This window comes from Gadus macrocephalus, chromosome 7, assembly GCF_031168955.1.
Source record: "Gadus macrocephalus chromosome 7, ASM3116895v1".
In the NCBI taxonomy this organism is placed as follows: domain Eukaryota; kingdom Metazoa; phylum Chordata; class Actinopteri; order Gadiformes; family Gadidae; genus Gadus; species Gadus macrocephalus.
This window is the reverse complement of record NC_082388.1, coordinates 25,983,206-26,007,619: the sequence shown is the minus strand read 5'-3', so window position 1 is coordinate 26,007,619 and position 24,414 is coordinate 25,983,206. Positions and strand designations below refer to the sequence as shown.

Here is a 24,414-nt window from a genome sequence, read left to right as displayed (position 1 = left end):
AGCAATAGTCTTTGGCTCTCTGCCTCGGGGTCTTGCGGCCTGGTCAACGGTCACTACACAACAGTGTTACCTAAGAACCTGTGTTACTGCTGAGAAGTTGTGAAACTATCAGGCTTTACACTCAGGATGCCAAATGACACATTACATAGAAGACTCCTCTGTATCACAACAGAAAACAGTGTAAAAACTAAAGGATGGTGCAGATCTACAAGTGCAACCAGCCCAGGGTGTGCTAGACATGTATTTCTGAATATACATTCCAACAAAGGAGAAGTGAAGCACTGGGTCCCAGCTCGGTTTCCAGAGTTACAAAAGCAAACTGGAAAACTCTCTAACTTCCTCCCAGGCGTGATGTGAGAGGCATGGCGTGGACGAAGGCCAGCTGGCTCAGGGTTCTCTCTCACCAAGAGAAGGTCTTCATCAAACCGACGGATCACTCCCACTCGTCGGAGAGGGAGCCCTTTGGGATCCTTGGAGATGTTCACAGTTGGTGGGCATTCATTTTTTTATTTTTTTATTTGATTAGGACATTGCACATTAATCAACATGTCAGCCAGAGCATCAATATAAATTAGCCGGAGTTAGCTTAGTTGCTAATTTACATCCGTTGTCCTAAGGCAAGTCAAAAACATAAAAACAACATACCAGTATACAAAATAGATAAAAAACACTTTTACACACAAAATAGGTCCCAATTCACATCAAGAGTCCATGTAGAAAAAGTAGAATGACCAAAGGTTACAGAGCAGGTCTGGCTTGCTACTAACCACTGTTTAAGGGTCTTTTGAAAGGTGGTGTAAGTGTACAGTCACTGTAACTGTCATGTACAGTTTTGTAAAGAAAGAGGGGAATTGGAAGGTCGTAGCTCATCTATCCTGTCTGACACCTTAGTGTTTACCTTGCATGATCTAGCTCTGATTAGGATGGTGGAGGTGTGCTAAAGACTCACTTCCAAATAACGCATTTGAAGGTAAACATAATTAATTAAATGTTTACTAAACCTGAACAATGAATAAGGGAGGCATTCACTTTTCAAAGTGCTTATTTTGTACTTTTCCAAGATAGCTATGCACTATATAATCTTTTGAAATCCTGCCAATGCACAACATGCGTCTCGTTCTGCTGGGTCTGGTAGGGACGTCTGGGTCCATCTCTCAAGCATCTACCTGGCGGGTTCGCTGCCCGTCGTGTGTGTCCGGCACTGGAAGGTTTTTTTCAGAGCAGAGCTGCTCGGACCTCGACCCCACGCCACCCTCCTGGAGCCACGGGGTTCAAAGGTGACCCGGAGACTGGGATGACACAGCGTGGACACTTTATCTGGAGGTCCAGTGATCTAATCCCAGATGAGGAACAAAGTCCGCCATCTCTTGTCTGCCACCTCACCTGCACTCGAAACACGGCATTACCTCTGGAAATTAATTTTAGTCTTTGTATTTATTATATTCAACCAATCGAAGTTTCGAGGACCATCAAAGCAATCCGCTTGAAACTCATAAATGAGGCAATAGGTAGACACATGTTCATTTTCAGATATTTCTTTATTTCAAATGGCAACACATGCCGATGTTGGATTAACATATCCGAGATGTGAGAGATGTTCCCTTCATTTTCAGATATTTCTTTGACTCAAATGGCAACACATGCACGATGTTGGATTGACGTATCCGAGGGGTGGGAGGGTTTTCCTTCGCTGCTGTGAGAGGGTCTCTAGAGGTGTCCGATGAACGGACTCGACCGCAGAGTCTCAGCACCCAGGGGAGATCTTCAGGCCTGGATGATGTCGCTGAAGGACTTGTACACGGCGTCGAACTTGGCCTTCAGGTCCTCCACAAGGGGCTCCAGCTTGGCCTGCAGGTCCTTTGTGTGGGGGGCCAGGCTGTCGGAGGCGTCGCCCACGGCCTTGGAGACCTGCTCCTGGTACTGGTCCACGTAGGGGCTGGCCATGGTCCTCAGCTGCTCTAGGCGCTCCGTCAGCTTGCTGCGGACCCCCTCCACCAGGGGCATGACCTTGGTCTTGGTCTCCTCCACGTTGGCCTCCATCTTGGTGCGCATCTCCTCCAGGAGGGGCTGCAGGCGGGCCTTCAGGGACTCCACGCGCTCCTGGCTCTGGCCGACGTACTCCTTGAAGAGGGGCTCCAGTGTGACGCGGTACTCCTCGGTCTGCTTCTGCAGCAGAGCCTGCAGCTCCTGTCGGCGGGGCTCCACGGCGAGAAGCAGGGCCTCCATGTCCCTCTGGGTGCGCGCATGCGCCTCCGAGAAGCTGGTGGAGAAGGCGTCCGCGTAGGGCGCCAGGGTCTGGGCGTACTCGGTGAGCTTCACCCTGAAGGAGATGCAGGAGAACCGGGAGGATTTAGGAGACTCGTCACATGACTCATAACTAGTGCGACTAAATCATCTGAAGAAAGTTACAGCGAGTTCCGATGTCATTAAGGAGCAGGTAGGGGTTAGACAGTACAGAGACTGGTCATTAAGGAGCAGGTAGGGGTTAGACAGTACAGAGACGGGTCATTAAGGAGCAGGTAGGGGTTAGACAGTACAGATAGGTCATTAAGGAGCAGGTAGGGGTTAGACAGTACAGAGACAGGTCATTAAGGAGCAGGTAGGGGTTAGACAGTACAGAGACAGGTCGTTAAGGAGCAGGTAGGGGTTAGACCGTACAGAGACAGGTCATTAAGGAGCAGGTAGGGGTTAGACAGTACAGAGACAGGTCATTAAGGAGCAGGTAGGGGTTAGACAGTACAGAGGCAGGTCATTAAGGAGCGGGTAGGGGTTAGACAGTACAGAGACTGGTCATTAAGGAGCAGGTAGGGGTTAGACAGTACAGAGACAGGTCATTAAGGAGCAGGTAGGGGTTAGACAGTACAGAGACAGGTCATTAAGGAGCAGGTAGGGGTTAGACAGTACAGAGACAGGTCGTTAAGGAGCAGGTAGGGGTTAGACAGTAGGGGTTGGGGGGCATCTTGCTCTGGGAAGCCCACAGGTAGACATCAGGGATAGAACCCAGAACCTTTTCGAAGTCAAACACCCGAACCACTACGAGACTTTCCCCGCTCCTTATGATGACCAGGAGTGGAAGTAGGGGTGTGAAGGAATAAGGAATTTAACTACTACTCAATTTGCAATAAGATAGAATGGCGAAAACAAAACATAATCCGATCCCCTTACTTGTACTGTTCATACTCGGTCCCGTCCAGTTGGTCGAGGGTCTTCTGCGCTTGGTCCTTCACCTGGCTCAGGTACAACCTGGCGCCGTCCTGGATCTGGGCCAGCTGGATGGACGCAACACTCCCACTGTCCTGGGCCTGAGAGCCTGTCAGGTGAAAGAGGACAGAGGTGAGACCCTGAACCCTGAACAAGGACTGGCTCTGTAGGAGGAGGAGGAGGAGGAGGAGGAGGAGGAGGAAGAGGGAGGGAGGAAGAGGAGGAGGAGGAGGAGGATGTTGGAGGTCGTGAAGGGATGAAGGGAAGGAAGAAGGAGGAGATGGAAGGGAATAGGAGGATAAGGAGATGGAGGAGGAAGAGGAGGAGGCTGGAGAAGGAGGGGGTGGTGGATAGAGAAGATAGGAAGGAGGTTGATTAGGAAGAAGAGAATACTGGAGGCTGAAGGAGGAGGAAATGAAAGCGTAGGAGGAAGAACAGGCGGAGGAGGAGGTTAATGAGGAGAAGGAATAAGAAGAGAAAAGCAGGAGGAGGAGGCTAGAGAAGGAGGAGAAGGAGGAGAGCTACGTACCAACAGCCAGCAGAAGGGTCAGAGCTAAAGCCACAAACTTCATGATGGGTCCTTGGAGATAAAGACAATTACAAACTGTAAGTACAATTCTGCTTTTAGATTTGGATAAACTTCTCATCACGACATATTTCAAATCAAGTTTTAAAGTCAAGTTATTAAGTTATGCTGGGATTTGTTAAGTTCCATCAAGATACATTAAGATTCATTAAGATACATTAAGTTACACTACGATACATTTAGATACATTAAGATACACTTAAATACGTTAAGATACGATAAGGTACACTAAGATACATTAAATTGAATGAAGTATTATTAAGATCCATTAAAGGAGGTTCAGTGAAGCATCTACCTGGCGGGTTCGCTGCTCGTCGAGAGTGGGGAAGAGTCCGGCACCTGAGGCTTTTATAGCCGAGCTGCTCGGACCTCGACCCCGCCACACCACCCTCCTGGAACCACGGGGTTCAAAGGTGACCCGGAGACTGGGATGTCACAGCAACAGACACTTTATCTGGAGGTCCAAGTGATCTAATCCCAGATGAGGAACAAAGTCCGCCATCTCTTGTCTGCCACCTCACCTGCACTCGACACACGGCATCACCTCTGGAGGAGAGATTCTGCACATTAAATGGGATTTTTTTTATTTCAGTCGTAGTATTTCATAGTGGACTTATGTTCAACGACTAGAAGTTTAGGAGGACAATCAAAGCAATCCGTTTGAAGATGTTGAGATATTTTAAAATGTTAGAATGTAGCAGAAGGTCTCAGGGGGGTTCCTGGAAGAGGGTTAGAGGTAAGATGGACTTCGCCAAACCCTGATTCAGCCTTTTCAGACCATCGGAAGTTGATGACACCAAACAAGGAGTTCACCTCTTGTGGTGTTTGGGGAATACAAATACGAACACTGACGACCGATTCAAAGAAGCAGAATGCCTCAATTAAGTAAAAATAACGCAAAATAACAACTGTGCGATTCTAATAATTTACTCAATGATTTAAAAGCTGAAGTTTTAAAAATCTTATCAGAAGCGGGATTTGAACCCACTCCCTCACATTGAAACCATGAACCCCAGACTTGAGAGAGGTAGTATGTCTTAAGCCTTTCGCCTTAGACAACTCGGCCATCCTGACAATTGTTTCAACACAGTATAGCATCTTAATTAAGTTAAAATCACGTAAAAAGTTTACGCTCATTCTAATAATTTAATCAATGATTTTTAAAACTTCAGTTTAAAAAGTCTATCAGAAGTGGTCTTTCATAAGAGTTAAAAGACTATATAAGACTGTATTTGAGAAACTGGGCATTTAAATGAATTTAGGCCAGAATCCCCAGATTTGAAGAAGGTAGTATCCTTGAGTCTGTCGCCTTAGACCTCTCTACAATCCTGACGACTACTTTTACCAGGTAGTGTCTAAATTAACTTAATAATGACGTAAGAATTGTACCTAATAATTCTACTAATTGGATCATTGAGTTTTAGAAAATTCTGTCAAAAGTGGGATTTGAACCCAGACCTCCAGTTGGAGACCAGAACGTTAGATTTGAGGAGGGTAGTAATCCTTGAGTCTGGCGCCTTAGACCGCTCGGCCATCTTGACGACTGACAAACAAAATAAGTGTCTAAATTAAGTTAAATAGCGTAAATAATGTACATTATAATTCCAATCTTTTGATCAATAAAAAGAGTTTTAAAAGAGTTTCAAAATATCTGTCTGAAGTATTTATATAATTTACGAAATTAGTTAAAGGCTGAAGTTTTAAGAATATTGTCAAAAGCAGGTTTCGAACCCACTATTCCAGTTGAATGGAAACCCCAGGATTGAGGAGTAATCCTTGAGTCTGCCACCTTAGACCGCCCCATCATCCTGCCTACAGAGTTGAAGGAGTCGAACCTCCAACTTTCATTACCTGAAACTACCATCCAAAGTTCTCTGATTGTATGCTTTTCTGAACCAATCAATGCAGCTCTCGTGGTGATGAGAAACAACGCAAAGTCCACTCATATTTACAGTCATGGTTTATTGGAATGCTGTGCTCAGCAGGTGACAAGCACAAATATACAATCCCATCAAGTTACTCGTCCCTTCCTGCGAGTATCCACACACCTCACAGTTACCTCACCTGCAAGGTGAGGTAACCCCCCCCCCCCCCCTCCTCCCTCAGTCACAAACATTCAGACAAGAGATCCCAACGTGTGATGGGCAAGGCTTGGCTCAGGGCCGTAGGGTTGGTCAGCCATCATATTCACATTGTTCAGCGTTGGGGACCACGGCAGACATGGGACTGAAGCACAAGACGTTAAGATTCCACGCCAGCTCCACAACCATACAGTGAGCTGGAATGAATACAGGGAAGACACATAGCGGCCCTGCTAATATTATAACTACAGTGATGCCTGTTGCAGCGTGCACAGCGCGTAGTGAGACTAAAGCAGCCGCCAGTGGCTTCTTAGTGATATTAGCTAGCTTAGCTGTTTCATTGCTTATGTATAGACAGCAGGGCAGGTGCTGGGTAGCTCCAGGGCTAGTTAGCCCTTCGGTGCTAGGTAGCGCTAGGGCTTGCTAGCACTGAAGCTAGGTCGCTCTTGAGCTAGGTAGTGCTAGGGCTCAGTAGTGCTGGGGCTAGTTAGCGCTGGGGCACGGTAGCTCTGTTGCTAGGGCTAGGTAAATCTGGAGCTAGGTAGTACTGGGGAGAGGTGGAGCTTGGGCAAGGTAGCACTGTGGCTAGGTAGTGCTAGGGCTAGGTAGCGCTGCGGCTAGGTAGCGCTGCGGCAAGGTATCTCTGCAGCTAGGTAGCAGCCGGGCTAAGTAGCACTGGAAAAACAACTTGACATCACAGACAATCAGAAAGACAACGAGAAAGGTGCTTTAGGAAACCAGGACAACCCTTCTGTGAATTCGTATGAAGGAGGGGAAACACAAAGTCTTAGATCATGCGTGTCTTCGATAAAATGTCCTAAATAAATCATCATGTCCATTTCCTAGAGGTCCTCGTCCGTTTTCTGTACAGATGTTTTCCCTCAGTTGGTTCCATGCAGGTGTTAAAGCAGAGGTCCCAGGAGATAAGGAGTGTTGAGGCGACTCTGTGACAGCAGCAGTTTAGCGGTCAGACCGGGCTCCTGAAGCCCCCAGGCGCCGTCGTGGAGTGCGCACTACCCTCTACTGAGCAGAAGACCTCCTCCAAAAGATGTTTGACCGAGAGAAATGTGTTCAATGTGTGCCACAAGCAGTCTTTGTCATTTACATCTATATAAATATTTGCCCTTACGCTATTTTTTTTTAATGTAAACTGACAAAAACTTTGAATGAAACGGTGGTATGGGTTCGGTTTTAATATAACGGCATAAGAGGAAAATGTAATATCTTTGACCTAATGAATGTAGTCAGGTTAATGGTGCGTTTTATTATCCATCCGTCTCGGAGGTCCGAGGACGTTGCCTAGCGACACGCATGAACACGCCCCTTTTCCTCGGACGGCGCGCTTGCTTGCTCGGACGACCTCAGAGGAGGCCGAGCAAGGATTCCGAGACAGAATTCAAGATGGCTGCGCCCAGTGCGACTGGTATGAACTGATTTCATTGTGTTTGGACCGCTTTGGTGGTTTAAAGGGCAATTACAATCACTCGTGTTACTGCGTTGCCTTACTGCGTCCGTATCTCTACCTATGCTACCGCGACAACAGCTTTTTCCGGGTGGCGCCCATGTTTTTCTCCAACGACCGAGCGAAACATAATAAAACGCTTGAAGTGTGGGCGTGACGTCGCATCCGAGGTCCGAGTCGGTTTCGCGGAGAATACTAAAACGCACCATAAGCTCCCAGCAGCGTCCGTGCTTTAATGGCTGGCGCGTGTGGGTGTCTCCCCCTGCTGGCCACGAGCCGTCGGTGCTGGGGCAGAACACTTGTCAGCGCTCTACACAGGGCCTTACATCCTTCCCCCTAGCCCCACACCTCCACCTCCTGCTCCTCCACCTCTCCTGCACACCTCCACCTCCTCCCCGGGGGGGGGGGGGGGGGTCTCAGACCGGTGGGGCCCTCCTCTCCTCGGGCGTCTCCTCCAGGATCTGCAGCAGCAGGTCGCTGAGCGGCTTGGAGACGGCGGCGTAGCCGGCGGCCGTCAGGTGCAGGTAGTCGAACATGTCCCGCTGGCTGAGCGAGCCGTCGGGCGCCAGGAGGCCGGCGCCGGCGTCCAGCAGCAGGACGGGGCCGGGCCGCGGCAGGCGCGCGCGCAGCAGCGCGTTGACCGCCGCGTTCTTCTCCCTCAGGGGGTTCGGGCGCTCCCCGCGCGGCAGCAGGCCCTACGGACGGCGAGGTGTTAGGGTTGCAGCGGTATACGGTATTACCGCTGTTACCGGTGTGGAGGCCAACACCGATTACTCAGTGTTGCACACCGAGTAATTATTATTTTTTTTTCAGTAATAAAAAAAACAAATTCAGTAAAAATGAATAATATAATTATAATTAAGAAAATAAAAACATGTAGAATAGGCCACAGTTCTGCTCTGTGCGGGAGAGAATTGGCGCCGGTAACCATAGCAACGCCGGTAAACAAACCCCACGAAGCCCAATCCCTACGTGAGCTCCCCGCGCTACGGCCATCCGGAGGCACAGAGCTTTCGGCCGTGATATTATGATATACAAAATGATATTATACTATTATATATAGAACGTTATAAGACGCCGAGAATTGGCGCGCTGCCAGCCGCTGTCACCGAGTGTGAGAGGAGAGTTGACGGAGAAGATGGCGGTTGACCTATAGTTTTAAAGTTAATACCGTTTATACCGGTGTTGACACGAGTGCATTACTCGGTGTGAAAATGTCCACACCGCGGGAACCCTACTTAGTGCCCTTCTGTTCGACCTCTGACCTCTGACCTTCCCGCTGTGGACCCAACCCCGGACCCCACCCTGGACCTAACCCCCCCCCCCACGGTACCCACCATGATGATGACCTTGGCCCTGGGCAGGCGTGAGGTGAGGAGTCGGGCCACGGCCAGGACCCCCTCGGCCACCTGCTCCGCGCTGTGCTGGTGGTTGTTGGTGCCGACCCACAGGACCACCACCTGCACAGGGGGGGGGGACAGCACGCTGCTTCAGCCAATCAACGAGGGAGGGGGAGGGGCAGCACGCTGCTTCAGCCAATCAACGAGGGAGGGGGGGGGACAGCACGCTGCTTCAGCCAATCAACGAGGGAGGGGGGGGGGCAGCACGCTGCTTCAGCCAATCAACGAGGGAGGGGGGGGGGCAGCACGCTGCTTCAGCCAATCAACGAGGGAGGGGGGGGGGCAGCACGCTGCTTCAGCCAATCAACGAGGGAGGGGGGGGGGCAGCACGCTGCTTCAGCCAATCAACGAGGGAGGGGGAGGGACACCACGCTGCTTCAGCCAATCAACGAGGGAGGGGGAGGGGCAGCACGCTGCTTCAGCCAATCAACGAGGGAGGGGGAGGGGGACAGCACGCTGCTTCAGCCAATCAACGAGGGAGGGGGGGGGACAGCACGCTGCTTCAGCCAATCAACGAGGGAGGGGGAGGGACACCACGCTGCTTCAGCCAATCAACGAGGGAGGGGGGAGGGGGACAGCACGCTGCTTCAGCCAATCAACGAGGGAGGGGGAGGGGACACCAGGCTGCTTCAGCCAATCAATGAGGGAGGGGGGAGGGGACAGCACGCTGCTTCAGCCAATCAACGAGGGAGGGGGGGGGGGACAGCAGGCTGCTTCAGCCAATCAATGAGGGAGGGGGGAGGGGACAGCACGCTGCTTCAGCCAATCAACGAAGGAGGGAGGGAGGGAGGGGGGGGGGTGCGGGGAGTGAGGGAGGGGGGGGGGGAGGGAGGGTGGGCGGTTCTCACCTTGGGTTTGATGTTGTCCAGTTCTCCGTTCTGGAGCCTCCAGAGGACGTTACAGGTCGTGTCTCCGCCGATCCCGAAGTTCAGAGCGTGAAGCGGAGAAAACAGCTCCCTCCAGATCTGCAGAATGAAGAGCCGTGAGACAAACCACCTGTACCGTCTAACCCCTACCTGCTCCTTAATGAGCTGTCTCTGTACTGTCTAACCCCTACCTGCTCCTTAATGACCTGTCTCTGTACTGTCTAACCCCTACCTGCTCCTTAATGACCTGTCTCTGTACTGTCTAACCCCTACCTGCTCCTTAATGACCTGTCTCTGTACTGTCTAACCCCTACCTGCTCCTTAATGACCTGTCTCTGTACTGTCTAACCCCTACCTGCTCCTTAATGACCTGTCTGACTGTCTAACCCCTACCTGCTCCTTAATGACCTGTCTCTGTACTGTCTAACTCCTACCTGCTCCTTAATGACCTGTCTCTGTACTGTCTAACCCCTACCTGCTCCTTAATGACCTGTCTCTGTACTGTCTAACCCCTACCTGCTCCTTAATGACCTGTCTCTGTACTGTCTAACCCCTACCTGCTCCTTAATGACCTGTCTCTGTACTGTCTAACCCCTACCTGCTCCTTAATGACCTGTCTCTGTACTGTCTAACCCCTACCTGCTCCTTAATGACCTGTCTCTGTACTGTCTAACCCCTACCTGCTCCTTAATGACCTGTCTCTGTACTGTCTAACCCAGGGGTGCCCAACCAGTCGATCGCGATCTACCAGTCGATCGCCGACAGATCCCAAGTCGATCGCGAGGGGTGAAGAAAAAAAAAAAATATATATATATATTTCATTTATTTTTTTAATAAAATAAAATTTGCGTGGCACATATACGCGCGGTAGCGCATGCGCTGTGAACAGCAGTTGAAAGCCGTCAACAGTAGTTACACACTCCTAAACGTTGGCATGGCTGAGGGGAAACGAGCTAAGACCTACCATTTTCACCCTGAGTGGGAAGATCATTGATTATCGTTGAGAAGGTGCCGTGCGCAGACGGAATGAAACCCCCACTGAAGTCCGTAGGTTCACGATACAACTAACTTGGCTACTTGAAAAGTAGATCTTGGGTCAAAAAAGGTTGGGCACCCCTGGTCTAACCCCTACCTGCTCCTTAATGACCTGTCTCTGTACTGTCTAACCCCTACCTGCTCCTTAGTGACCTGTCTCTGTACTGTCTAACCCCTACCTGCTCCTTAATGACCTGTCTCTGTACTGTCTAACCCCTACCTGCTCCTTAATGACCCGTCTCTGTACTGTCTAACCCCTACCTGCTCCTTAATGACCTGTCTCTGTACTGTCTAACCCCTACCTGCTCCTTAATGACCTGTCTCTGTACTGTCTAACCCCTACCTGCTCCTTAATGACCTGTCTCTGTACTGTCTAACCCCTACCTGCTCCTTAATGACCTGTCTCTGTACTGTCTAACCCCTACCTGCTCCTTAAGGCCTGTCTCTGTACTGTCTAACCCCTACCTGCTCCTTAATGACCTGTCTGACTGTCTAACCCCTACCTGCTCCTTAATGACCTGTCTCTGTACTGTCTAACCCCTACCTGCTCCTTAATGACCTGTCTCTGTACTGTCTAGCCCCTACCTGCTCCTTAACGACCTGTCTCTGTACTGTCTAGCCCCTACCTGCTCCTTAATGACCCCTCTGTACTGGTTAACCCCAACCCGCACCTTAATGACATTTATCTAAAAAACGAATTCACTGTGGGTTTGTTCTTTCTATGGATAAAGGGTCCATCCTCAATGACACATGTGACGACAGAAGAGAGTCAGCATGAAGAGGATCTCCTACATCATGATGCCGCATCAGCTGAATCATGAAGTCTCCGACGAATAGGACGTCTGGTTCAGCATCCTTACACTCCTGGACGAACCGCGTGTGCTGCGAGAGAGACACACACACACACACACACACACACACACACACACACACACACACACACACACACACACACACACACACACACACACACACACACACACACACACAGAACGATAAGCATTATCAAACACTGAAACCAACACCATCACATGTAGACAGGAGGAATCTGAGGACTCACGCTCTGCCCAAGTATCTGTGAAGCTCACTAGTCTCGAGGCAACGACGGCCACACAGTTTTACTGTCTCACAAAACCAGTTGTTCAGTTCTCCTTGTTTCGTCCGTTGTGCATCAGACACAAGTTGGAACGCAACGTGTTGCGCAAAAGCCACACATTACTCCGTTCTCGTATCGACATGTGAACCTCAAAGCGTCAGATCAACATGCAAATTGATAGTGAAAGATTAACTACATCCTATTCCTAACATACTCCACTTTCCGACCAGTCGTTCCTCTATCATCTCGGAATAACGATCGATCAATGGGTGGCTGGTGATTTTGAGAGTAGCCTGGCCTTACCTGGGACATCCATCTCCCGTCTCCGTGCACATCCTCCACCGGCTCCGGCAAGGCGGCGGGGCTTGGTTCGTCACTGCTCATCCTGAAACGGAACCGCTGGTTGTCAAACACTGGACCGGGACCCCCTTACATAATAACATTTCATGTTTCCATCATCGTACCCACTAAACACTGTCGTAGCATGAACACTCGAGAGGGGCTGTTGTTATGCCGACAGTCAGACTACAGGAGCATTAGAGCGGGCCTGTCCTCCAGAGGATGAACGCTGTTTATAATATGCCCACACCACAATATGTAACGTTAGCATCTTAGCTTCAGAATGCACGGGTCGCGGCTACGCATCCGTCACATGCGCCGCAACACCCACGCCACCGAGAGGGATTGATATTTCCAGGATGTGTGCAAAGGTCTAACCTTGCGGTCGGTTGTCCAGTCGCTGCGGGTCCAGTGGTCTACGACTAATCCTCCAGAAAGGCTGAGCTGGTCCTCGGTGTCTTCCTAGATGCTGCGGTGCTAGCGGCGGCTAGTCGTTGCAGCAGGACAACAAAAGGCGTGTCTGGATCTGGTCAGGATGGCGAACATCAGCGTCCAGCAGCAAACACAGCAGACCGGAGGTCGTAATGCTCCTACCATCTACACCCGCCCTGGATCCACTGTCCGGCAACTGCTGTGGATGTTGTCACGCAAAACATGTCAACACTTTGAAGTGAACGATGGGTTTTAACTTTAGAACATGGTGTAGTCGACCTAAAAAACGAGCCTCAAAACAAAATGTGCGGCTCTTGTCAACGCCTGTTTTGGTGTGCGCGTCTACGCGCGGTATTACGGTAATGCATTTGACGGGAACTTGAACGCGTAGTGGCGCCATGGAATTATAGACCCAATGCTCTATGATGAAACCTTACAGGTCCATGGATGAAACACTGTGTTCGAGTGATAGACCAGATCCGTGTGTCTATGCTCGAACACTTCTCTCCAGTCTGTGGTATAAACTGTCTGCTCACACAGTCATATACAGTCGTTGGTGTAAACAAGATAAATAGTATGAAACTATTTTCTTTGCAAAACTTTTTATTAGCCTAAAATGTGAATGCAAAGTACACATGGGCTACGCATAATATACTTTCCCACGACATTTAGTGAAAAAAATAGAATAATATGATAGTATTTATTGGCCAATGGGAATTGCGCAAGTTCTGCGCCACCCCTTAATAAGGATGTGTAATAATTATAACCAGCAGAGGTCACCCTTATCCCCTGACGGACAGCAACTCGCACTCTGCAGCTATCTATTATCTTATAAATAAGAAATGCTTGACATTAATACGTCAAGGACGAGTTGACAAAGGCCCATCTTAGACACAGCATGGCACGGTAGGCTGAAATAGTTATTATTAATGTGAGGGAAAAACAAACTGCTTACTTCTCAATGGTTGTTAACCATTGTTCTACAGTGCCATTGCATTTGCATGGATTCAAATGATGATCTGAACCCAACATATCGCTATCGCTTCGTCCAACCTGTCTTGCACCACGTCTGATTTCCAAGTGACGCCTACCTGCTAACTGAAAGACAACTCGAAGGAGGGCTGAGTGAAGAATGCGGCGCTCAGGAGCAGACCAACAGGTTGTTGTGTCAAGACCCGCCCACAGGGAACCCAAGCCACTCTCCGTAGGAATCCCAAATCGACTTGATTTGGTCGACATTTTACTCCGCTTCCTGCTTGGAAATGCTCTGATGACATCAGTCAACACTATTAATGTGGAAGAGCGAACGGAAGCGAACCAGTGCATTGTAAGTGTGGTCCTGTAGCCCTGCGGTCCCATGTGTGGAATATGGCTCCAGGTGGCTTCTCTGTTGGGAGCGCTCGTGTTGTCAGGTGAGTCGAACCACTTCTACCACACTATGGCAGCCTCACGTGCCATCACTCACTTCTCGACCAATAACTTGAATTAATTCGATGGAAATTGTAGAGAAAGAATGGGAATATATTGGTCAGATACTAACCACTGGAAGTTAGTGTGTACTACAAGGTAACAGGTTACAGATGACCTACTTGTTCAGGCTCTGATGTTTTTATAGTTATGTTTGAATAGTATACTCCTCATGAACCATCTGAAGCTCAACTATGTCACTAATATTAAATCCATCCATATTGTTAGGATTTTTTTTGTTCGCTGACTATCACTCATAATAAACATGAGTAGCTAACACTGGCTGTTTTACTACGCAGTCCCGTCGGAGTTGAGCACCTGGTTTCCACGTAGAGACCTTTCTCTCTGACTCGAAACCCAAGAGTTACCTTTTGTGTTGCACTCAAGAAGCTCTTACGTCTTCTTTCAAAAGAGAAAGGCCACTGATTAGTTTCCCTGATTACGTTTATTTCCTGCTTACTGTCATTGCACAATCCTTCCCAGCTACTACCTACTGTATTAGCAGCATGGACACAATCTTGCATTTGAAAGGTTTATATCAACCTATTTTTTATTAGGTTTATGTATAGTTCAGGTACTTTATACAGATTAAGAATACAACTGAAGAACCATTTTGTTGTTACAAAATACAATCGTTCATATATTATCATTATTAATGAAGTGAATGTGAAGTATCCTAGAGATGTGAAATGGATCCCGTTGGTATCGGACGCTAAAGCGTGAGAACTCCGGTGTTGTTGGCTTCAGAGCGATACCAGCTGATCAGGAGAGGACGAGGGAGTCGTGCGTGTTTATGAGAATACGATTCCCTGCGTGACCTGCTTATATCTGTGGTGATGACAGGACCGCTGAAATCACAAAAACACTATCTGACTATCCGTTTATGGTTATGGATCTGGATGTCGGAGATTCACAGGAGTGGTGAAAGGAGCAACAAATCTAGAGAGCGAGCTGTTGAGTTCTGCTCAATGAGGGGACATACCGGGGCTTCCTGCCGTCGTAGTTTCTCAATCACGTGGTCTTCTGCCCAAAATGAGTCAGTTTTGGACGTTAGGATTGAAGAAGTTAGCAGTAGGATTGCTGACACATCTAGGAATTGCATTTTTTTCAACAATCAACTGGATTGTTGAGTCTAAGAATTTCCGAGACTCAAGTATAGTATGGGTAAAGAAGACCACTTAGAAACACATTGCTAATTTAGCTGTGAATTGGTGAGAGTTCAGTGTTTACATCGACTACTGGAAAGGTTCTCTCCCTCCCTCAGTCTCCCCCTATGTCTCTCCCCCTCTCTCCCCTCTCTGTCTCTGTCTCTGTCACTCCCTCTCTGTCTCTCTCCCCCACTCTGGCCATCTCCATCTCTCCCTCTCTAACTGTGTGTGTGTGTGTGTGTGTGTGTGTGTGTGTGTGTGTGTGTGTGTGTGTGTGTGTGTGTGTGTGTGTGTGTGTGTGTGTGTGTGTGTGTGTGTGTGTGTGTGTGTGTGTGTGTGTGTGGTAGAGGTCTGGGGGGTGGAGATCCACACCTCTGGGGAGATGGAGGTGGCGAATGGCACTGACGTCAGGCTGAAGTGCACCTTCAGCTCCACCCACCCCGTCTCTCCCAGCTCCGTCACCGTCTCCTGGAACTTCAGACCGCTGGACCGTGCCTCGCGCGAGGAGTCGGTGGGTCCCGCGCCGCGGAGTAGAACCACAACGCTAACACTACTACATGTGGTACTACTCACTGGAGAACCATGGAGTAGAACCGCAACGCTAACACTAACACTACTACATGTGGTACTACTCACTGGAGAACCATGGAGTAGAACCGCAACGCTAACACTAACACTACTACATGTGGTACTACTCACTGGAGAACCATGGAGTAGAACCGCAACGCTAACACTAACACTACTACATGTGGTACTACTCACTGGAGAACCATGGAGTAGAACCACAACGCTAACACTAACACTACTACATGTGGTACTACTCACTGGAGAACCATGGAGTAGAACCGCAACGCTAACACTAACACTACTACATGTGGTACTACTCACTGGAGAACCATGGAGTAGAACCACAACGCTAACACTAACACTACTACATGTGGTACTACTCACTGGAGAACCATGGAGTAGAACCACAACACTTCTACTACTACTACTGCTACATGTAGTACTTCTCACAGGAGAACCATGGAGTAGAACCACAACACTAATACTACTACTACTACATGTATTTCTACTCACTGGAGAACCATGTAGTAGAATACTACTACTAATACACGTAGTGCCACTTACTGGAGAACTACTAACCCCCTGTCTATTACTGTGCCCCACCAACATTTTTGATCACCAGCCGCCACTGTCATGGAGTAGTTGTACATTTAGTGGTACAAGTGTTCTAATACATGTAGTATAGCGCTAGTAGTTCGACGACGCTAGCCAACCAGGGCCTGAGCGCTCTGCTAAAGGGTCCGGTGTGCGGTGGTCAGGAGGTCCACCATGGTGAGTTTACAGCGGCGGTCAGGCCGCTGATGCTGATGTTTTCCTCTGCAGTTGGAGCGCGGGGCTACCCTGGCCTCCGAGGAGGAGGTCAGGGTGGGTATGCTCCACCTTGACCTCTCTGATGCCTCGTAACAGATCTCAGCTTTGTTTGGTGTCCCAAAGCAACGGCTTTCATAATTTCTAAACTCGGCGTTAAATGATTAACAAGCGCTGAAGCCCTGTACTCATCTACCACTATATATACATATATATGTGTTAGTTACAGACACTGAGTGTGTTTGTACATGCAGAATATTTCAAATATTTTAAAATAATACTTTCTCGAATGAAGTAGGGATGGCTGCGATTTCGTAACTCTGCTTATCTCTCTCCCGTCCTGCCTCCGACTCGCACACTCTCGCCGCTTGTTTAGTTTGGAGGAGACGGAAAAATTTAGTGTGAGGGATAATTTTTTTCACTTCACACAAAAAGATCTTGGAATGAGACGGCTAACTGTAGTCTTATAGCGTTTAGTCTACTGTCCATAATCATTTAGGGATCGTATTGTCCGCCGCTCGCATGCGGCGGGAATAAATAAGACTTGAGGAGAAATTGAACAGTGGGCTAGAGTCGCGGTGTCCGTCCAACTGCCAATAAGTCACCTCACCTGATCATCTTTTTTTTGTGTGAAGTTAAAACAACACGCACTCAACAGCCACACTGACCCCAAATTATTTTTGTGTGTGTGTGTGTGTGTGTGTGTGTGTGTGTGTGTGTGTGTGTGTGTGTGTGTGTGTGTGTGTGTGTGTGTGTGTGTGTGTGTGTGTGTGTGTGTGTGTGTGTGTGTGTGTGTGCTAGGTGTTCCACTACCAGCAGGAGCCGTACCCCCCTACAGAGGGTCGTTTCAAGGACCGGGTGTTGTGGTCCGGTGACGTCTCCAACAGCGACGCCTCCATCACCCTGCAGGCGGTGCCGCCCTCCTTCAACGGCACGTACACCTGCCAGGTGCGGAACCCCCCCGACGTCCACGGCGTCAACGGAGAGATCGTCCTCAAGGTCGTGAACAAAGGTCAGCCAGGGTTACCATGACGACACACACGCACACACACACCGTTTCTCATCGTCTTCTGGGCTTCGTCTCGCTGGCGTCTGGCGCCGGAGGGCGCCATGTTTACGGTAGAGCCACGACGTGAGGGTTTATGGATCGGGGTCTAAAGGCCGTGAGGGAAGCCGCATGGCTGTCGACAAAGAAACCAAACGACAGCCTCTGATTGGTTATGCGTTAAGATAACATAAAGTAACGCTGCAACCAAAATATTGTTGGGGTTTGGTGTGGGACGGTTACAGCCGTCCAATCAGAGATGTGTTCCGGTGTGCCTCGTTAACAGCCGTCCAATCAGAGATGTGTTCCGGTGTGCCTCGTTAACAGCCGTCCAATCAGAGATGTGTTCCGGTGTGCCTCGTTAACAGCCGTCCAATCAGAGATGTGTTCCGGTGTGCCTCGTTAACAGCCGTCCAATCAGAGATGTGTTCCGGTGTGCCTCGTTAACAGCCGTCCAATCAGAGATGTGTTCCGGTGTGCCTCGTTAACAGCCGTCCAATCAGAGATGTGTTCCGGTGTGCCTCGTTAACAGCCGTCCAATCAGAGATGTGTTCCGGTGTGCTTCGTTAACAGCCGTCCAATCAGAGATGTGTTCCGGTGTGCTTCGTTAACAGCCGTCCAATCAGAGATGTGTTCCGGTGTGCTTCGTTAACAGCCGTCCAATCAGAGATGTGTTCCGGTGTGCTTCGTTAACAGCCGTCCAATCAGAGATGTGTTCCGGTGTGCTTCGTTAACAGCCGTCCAATCAGAGATGTGTTCTGGTGTGCTTCGTTAACAGCCGTCCAATCAGAGATGTGTTCCGGTGTGCTTCGTTAACAGCCGTCCAATCAGAGATGTGTTCCGGTGTGCTTCGTTAACAGCCGTCCAATCAGAGATGTGTTCCGGTGTGCTTCGTTAACAGCCGTCCAATCAGAGATGTGTTCTGGTGTGCTTTGTTAACAGCCGTCCAATCAGAGATGTGCTCTGGTGTGCTTTGTTAACAGCCGTCCAATCAGAGATGTGCTCTGGTGTGCTTCGTTAACAGCCGTCCAATCAGAGATGTGTGCTTCGTTAACAGCCGTCCAATCAGAGATGTGTTCTGTGTGCTTCGTTAACAGTGGGCCTATCAGAGATGGCCTTGCTGGCGGCGATAGGCGGCGGGGCCTGCGCTGTGATCCTGCTCATGGTGGTGGTATACGTCCTGGTCAAGAGGAGGAGGCGGGGGGGCAGGGAGGAGGAGGGGGACCTGGAGATGCCTGAGAGGAAGATGAAGAAGAAGAAGGAGTGGAAGGACCCCACAGTGTGGTGAGGCAGCGAGGCTGGAGCCCGCGAGGCTGAGGCCAGCCGTCCGTCGGGACTCGGTGGGACTGTGGGACCCTGCTGTCTGCTCTCATGATCAAAGCTTCAAACTCTTCAGCCTTGTTTTACTCAAAGGCTTTTTCGCCAAAGACCTTTTTTATGATTTTATCTTTTTTAGTTCAACCTCATGTTTTAAGAACAGACCTGCTGGAAGAGGTTACTAACAAAAAAATTTGCTCTCACCAACATCCCTACAATTCAGAACGGCATTAAAATCACTTTATTTGACCCCAATTGGCTCGGCCACCATCTTAAGAACAAGATGATGAAAAGGGAAGAAGAATCACACTCGTTGTGGTTTTATCGCTGCGCTGAATTGCTTGAGGGATCAGTTCCACAAAATAACAGCTGGGCTAAGCTTGTCTTTTGTGACCAATATCCACAATAGAGGTAGGGCCAGACGCTTTACCCGCGAGGAGGGAACTAACCTACGCCCCGGTGGGTGCCATGGTTACTGTGCTGTGCCGCTGAGGAGTCTGGGTATTGTAGTTCTCCAGCACTCCTCCTGTCCCCAGTAGATCTCTCTGTCCCAGGAGTGTGTGTGTGTGTGTGTGTGTTTCTGTCGGTGTGTGTGATTTTGTACATGGTGTGTGTGTTTCTGTCGGTGTGTGTGATTTTGTACATGGTGTGTGTGTGTGTGTGTGTTTCTGTCGGTGTGTGTGTGTGTGTGTGTGTGTGTGTGTTTCTGTCAGTGTGTGTGATTTTGTACATGATGTGTGTGTGTGTGTGTGTGTGTCCTCGCGGGTCGCGCTGTTCCCAGCTCGCCTTTAGAAGCCATCCACCTGACCGTGGCGGCCAAGTTGCTGGACGACGGGAGCTCAGACGATGAAGGGTCTGAGCCCAGCAGTGGAGGCGATGATGATGACGAGGAAGAGGAAGAGGATGACGACGATGATGATGACGACGATGATGATGACGACGACGACGATGATGATGCCGGGGGTGGTGACGATGATTAAATTATTACAGACCACTGCCAAACCATTCCAATTTGGCAAACTGCCATTTCCAAAGCAAGGTTTATTTTTTGAAGATGCCATGGTGTTTCATAATAGTATTAATGATACTGATCATTATGATGCGTTGAGGCAGGCAGCCTTTATCCCATCTCATCTCCAGTCTTCCGCTACAGCCACACAATGAGAAGAGCTTCAGTCTTATTCATCCACAACTGGTTTCAAACCGGTTTTGTTCTCCGCGTTCTGTAGCCTGAGTTTATACATGTTTGGACAAACGGATCGGAGACCACTTTCCCGACAAAGGGACCCTCATGGTTTAACACATAGTGGCCATCCTGGCAACTGTGTTTCCATGGTAATGATCTCCAGGTGATCGCCATTGCTCCCAGTATGACGTTCCCGTTAAACTTGCTTTCTGAAAACACACGCTTTCACCGTTTGATTCTGTTAGAATATGTCTTGTCCTTATAAGCGTTGCCGTCATTTTATATAAAGCACTTTTGTTTTTGGTTACAAAATATTGCAGCATGTATATTTGGTGGATGTGAGTATTTTGATAAGAACACAGAGAGCTGATCAAATAAAAGCTTGAGAAGCGATAATGGTTGCCAACTGCAGACTTGTGTCAGGTTATTGTGTGGCACTGGGGAGTGTGACATTCCTCAGGTTTCTCTCTGCCGCTCCCTGGCATGTGAGTCAACGTCTGCGGCCGGGTTAAAGTTCAGTAGGATCGCTGAGCTGTAGTCCGGGTGCGAGGAGGGCCGGGTGAAAAGTCTAGTTTACTGTGGCGCCACTGCTTACCTTTAAGCAGCCATAATAACGTTACTCACCATGATAAAAACACAGTTCAATATTTCTATGACATGCTCTTGTATGAATCTGAAAAGACGAACATATTGAGCAATGAGCGCCACCAACTGTAAATACTTCTTCCAAGTCTTCGTGAGACACCACCCCCTGCTGGCGGTCAGTCGTAAGTAATTTAGCTTTTCTCAACGTGAGATTCCAGAGAAAGGTCCCACGTCACGTCCATGACAAACTACAGAGGATCCAGCCTGAGCATGCCAACACATGTATGGCAGCTCGTTGTCTGCGGCTTACGGCCAGGTGTTAAGATAAGGGCCAGCTGACCTGTTGGCCAAACTCCACCAGTGTTATATATTTTGATACCATTTTGTTAGTCCCATACAGCCGGCAGTAATCATTTAGTTTTTTTATTTAGTTTTTATTTGTGCAGTAGCCCTGTCATTTCAATCAAGTCGGCCTAAATGTTGGTTAAACAGTAAGTTATTGAAGTAGGTAATGAAAAAAAAACAGTTTATACGATACAATAGGCCTACAGCTCAACTCCAAGCTTCTCTACTACTATATCCAGACAAAAACAACTTGATCGCTTCTTCAGTTGCATCAAACAGAGATAAACCGTGTGTGTGTGTGTGTGTGTGTGTGTGTGTGTGTGTGTGTGTGTGTGTGTGTGTGTGTGTGTGTGTGTGTGTGTGTGTGTGTGTGTGTGTGTGTGTGTGTGTGTGTGTGTGTGTGTGTGTGTGTGTGTGTGTGTTTATCAGCTGTGACCCCACTAAAGCAGCTGCCCCTCTGCCTGGCCTAAGGGCAGAATCTTCCAGTCTGGGCATCTGTGAGAACAACATGTCCTTCATGATAAAAGAATGGAAGTGATCTTGGGTCCCACTGACCCCCCCCACACACACACACACACACACACACACACACACACACACACACACACACACACACACACACACACACACACACACACACACACACACACACACTCACACTCACTCGCATACTTACATACAGACACACACACACACACACACACACTCAGACACTGGTTTTCAAAATGTACTGTAGTTCACATACTTTAGTTTACATCTACACTGTTGGTTTTATATTGTAGTTTACAGCTATACTGTCGTTTATATTCTGTAGTTGATATCACTAATGTAGTTTGTAAACTGTAGTTAGCCTACATCTATACTGTTGTATATATAGTTACATCTGTACTTTAGTTTAAATACTGTAATTTACATATACACTGCTGTTCACATACTGTAGTTTACATCTGTAATGTAGTTTGCATACTGTAGTTTACATATATTTTTTTTTATGCACCGTAGTTTACCTTATTTAGTTAACTCATACTGTAGCTAACACCTGTAATGTAGTTCACATGCTGTGCTTTACATCTCTACTGCCGTTAACCCGGGCTGTATTTCCCCTGCAGTGGAACGCACCATAGTGGAGTCTTGGAATGTTACTGCGGTAACAACAACAGCGACTCCGCCCTAAAGCCCCGACGCGCCTTAACACATCTGTCTGCGTGTGGAGAGTGTGTGGAGCTCCGTGATACGCTATGAGTGCGTGAGTCGGTCACACCGCTCCGACCGGGTCTGCAGCACACGCTGCCGTCTTCGGCCGGATGGGGGACGCTTGTTTTTCTGCTCGCAGTTCTGGAAGAGTTCCAAGCTCTGTTGCAGTGGAATTAGGAGAGCCTTCAGCAGCCTGGAACCAGCCTGTATAACGTGACGCTGGACGACAGGAACCAGCCCGTGTAACAAAAAACCGCCCGTATAACATTACACAGTCTGTATAACAGGAACCAGCCGGTATAACATGACAGTCTATATAACAGGAAACCAGCACGTGTAACATGACACTATAACAGGAACCACCACGTATAACAAGACACAGTCTGTATAACATAAACCTTCTTGTATAACATGACACAGTCTGTATAACATGACACAGTCTGTACAACAGGAACAACCCTGTACAACAGGAACAACCCTGTATAACATGACACATTCTGTATCACAGGAACTGCATAGCAGAAACTAGCCCGTATAACAGGACACAGTCCGTATAACAGGAAAAATGGCAACCGTATACATGACGTATATAATATAACAGGATATGTATAACAGTTTAAAGCAATCGATGAAGCTTGCTTATCTGTTGAATTTTGGAAACCAAAAACTTAACAGAACTAAACGACATATGTGTATTTTATACATGTATACATCAATATTAATATTAATATATATATAATAATATATATGATATGCATACGTTAAGTTATATATTATGATCAATATCATTATTATACATAATAGGTTTGGAGTCGCGAGCAAATGAAAGTGCCACGAGAATGAATAATACATTGGGGTTCTAAGGACATATTTGCTTATTCGGCAAATACCTGCAGCTGCTTACTCCCCTCATACAGACACACACATGAAGACCTTTATTTAGTAGGTCAGCGATATCGAAGCATACGCACAATATCACACAGATAACGCACATACAAGCATACAGAAACATACTGTGTCACCACATTCACCCAGTGATGTTATACACACAAACCCACACACATACACACAAATACATACACACACACACACACACTTACACACACAAACACGCACACACACACACACACATACACACATACATACACATATACACACGCACGTACACAAAGACATTTATACACACACACACACACACGCATACACAAATACACACACGCACACACACAAAAACACCCATACATACACGCACACACACACACACACGCCAACACAGTCGCACACACTCAAGCAAATGCACATGCATGGAATCACGCACACACACACACGCACGCACACACACAAAAACACCCATATATACACACACACATGCGCACACACACACCAACACAGTCGCACACACTCAAGCAAATGCACGTGCATGGAATCACACACACACACACGCACGCACACACACACACAAAAACACCCATACATACACACACACACACGCCAACACAGTCGCACACACTCAAGGCAAATGCACGTGCATGGAATCACACACACGCACACACACGCACACACGCACACACACACACACCCACACACACACTAAGGGTATATGTTGATCCCTGAGTAGGTGGAATTTGACTCGAGCAGGAAACCATCACCACAGCCATGGGCATCCTAGAGGTGAGAGGAGGGAGAGAGAGGGGAGGAAGGGAGAGAGAGGGGAGGGGGGAGGGGAAAGAGGAGGAGAGGGAGGGAGAAAATGGTTGAGGAGAGGAGTGACAGGAAAGGAGAGGCTGGGCTGAGGAGAGGAGAGGAGAGAGAGGGGGGAGGAAAGGAGAGAGGGGGGAGGAGAGGGGGAGAGGGGAGGGGGGAGGAAAGGAGAGAGAGGGGAGGAGAGGGGAGAGGGGAGGGGGGGAGAGAGGGGGGGAGGAAAGGAGAGAGGGGGAGAGGGGAGGGGGGGAGAGAGAGGGGGGAGGAAAGGAGAGAGGGGGGGGAGAGAGGGGGGAGGAAAGGAGAGGCATAAGAAATGCAGAGTCACGGGAAACTGTGAGGCGAGGGAGAGGAGAGGAGAGGAGAGGAAGGGGGAGGAGAGGGCGAGGGGGGGGGGGGGGGGGGGGGGGGGGGGGGGGAGAGCGAGCAGATCATTGATGAAGGAGTGTTGAAAGTCACATGGTCACATGATCACATGGGTCCGCACACTGCAGGTAAACACTGAGCTAAATACCGGGCGCTCCAGACGTATCTGGAACAGTGACATCACCCTC

The 24,414-nt window shown here is 48.8% G+C and overlaps 4 protein-coding genes and 1 non-coding gene across 6 annotated transcripts in view; 2 read left to right on the top strand and 3 right to left on the bottom strand.

Moving 5' to 3' along the window:
• Window positions 1-1,519: 1,519 nt before the first annotated feature.
• apoa1a (apolipoprotein A-Ia) lies at window positions 1,520-4,184 on the bottom strand. Its single transcript, XM_060057692.1, has 4 exons — window positions 4,083-4,184; window positions 3,731-3,781; window positions 3,166-3,310; window positions 1,520-2,320 (listed from the first exon to the last, which is right to left on the bottom strand). Exons 2-4 carry the CDS (start codon window positions 3,771-3,773, stop codon window positions 1,765-1,767), a joined length of 744 nt encoding a protein of 247 aa, XP_059913675.1. The 5' UTR covers window positions 3,774-3,781; window positions 4,083-4,184; the 3' UTR covers window positions 1,520-1,764.
• Window positions 4,185-5,218: 1,034 nt separating this feature from the next.
• On the bottom strand, window positions 5,219-5,328 carry trnal-caa (transfer RNA leucine (anticodon CAA)). Its single transcript has 2 exons — window positions 5,291-5,328; window positions 5,219-5,264 (listed from the first exon to the last, which is right to left on the bottom strand). It is a non-coding gene; the product is annotated as a tRNA-Leu (tRNA).
• Window positions 5,329-5,729: 401 nt separating this feature from the next.
• Window positions 5,730-12,848, bottom strand: pafah1b2 (platelet-activating factor acetylhydrolase 1b, catalytic subunit 2). Of its 2 annotated transcripts, XM_060057691.1 has the most exons (7): window positions 12,445-12,848; window positions 12,192-12,295; window positions 12,031-12,112; window positions 11,424-11,513; window positions 9,579-9,695; window positions 8,668-8,790; window positions 7,733-8,025 (listed from the first exon to the last, which is right to left on the bottom strand). In XM_060057691.1, the coding sequence occupies exons 3-7, from the start codon at window positions 12,109-12,111 to the stop codon at window positions 7,747-7,749; spliced, it is 690 nt and encodes a 229-aa protein (XP_059913674.1). In that variant the 5' UTR covers window position 12,112; window positions 12,192-12,295; window positions 12,445-12,848; the 3' UTR covers window positions 7,733-7,746. The 2 variants fall into 2 exon arrangements, with proteins under 2 accessions (XP_059913673.1, XP_059913674.1); XM_060057690.1 differs by lacking the exon at window positions 12,192-12,295 and having other exon boundaries at window positions 5,730-8,025; window positions 12,445-12,845.
• An 812-nt stretch (window positions 12,849-13,660) lies between these two features.
• On the top strand, window positions 13,661-20,446 carry LOC132462093 (myelin protein zero-like protein 2). Its single transcript, XM_060057689.1, has 5 exons — window positions 13,661-13,910; window positions 15,461-15,624; window positions 17,289-17,499; window positions 18,630-18,816; window positions 19,631-20,446. The coding sequence occupies exons 1-5, from the start codon at window positions 13,856-13,858 to the stop codon at window positions 19,827-19,829; spliced, it is 816 nt and encodes a 271-aa protein (XP_059913672.1). The 5' UTR covers window positions 13,661-13,855; the 3' UTR covers window positions 19,830-20,446.
• Window positions 20,447-20,732: 286 nt separating this feature from the next.
• The window catches only part of ppme1 (protein phosphatase methylesterase 1), a 14,531-nt gene continuing 10,849 nt past the window's right edge, over window positions 20,733-24,414 (top strand). Inside the window, exon 1 of the mRNA XM_060056520.1 lies at window positions 20,733-20,795. Coding sequence (XP_059912503.1) covers window positions 20,733-20,795 — 63 coding nt within the window. The remainder of the gene's footprint in view (window positions 20,796-24,414) is intronic.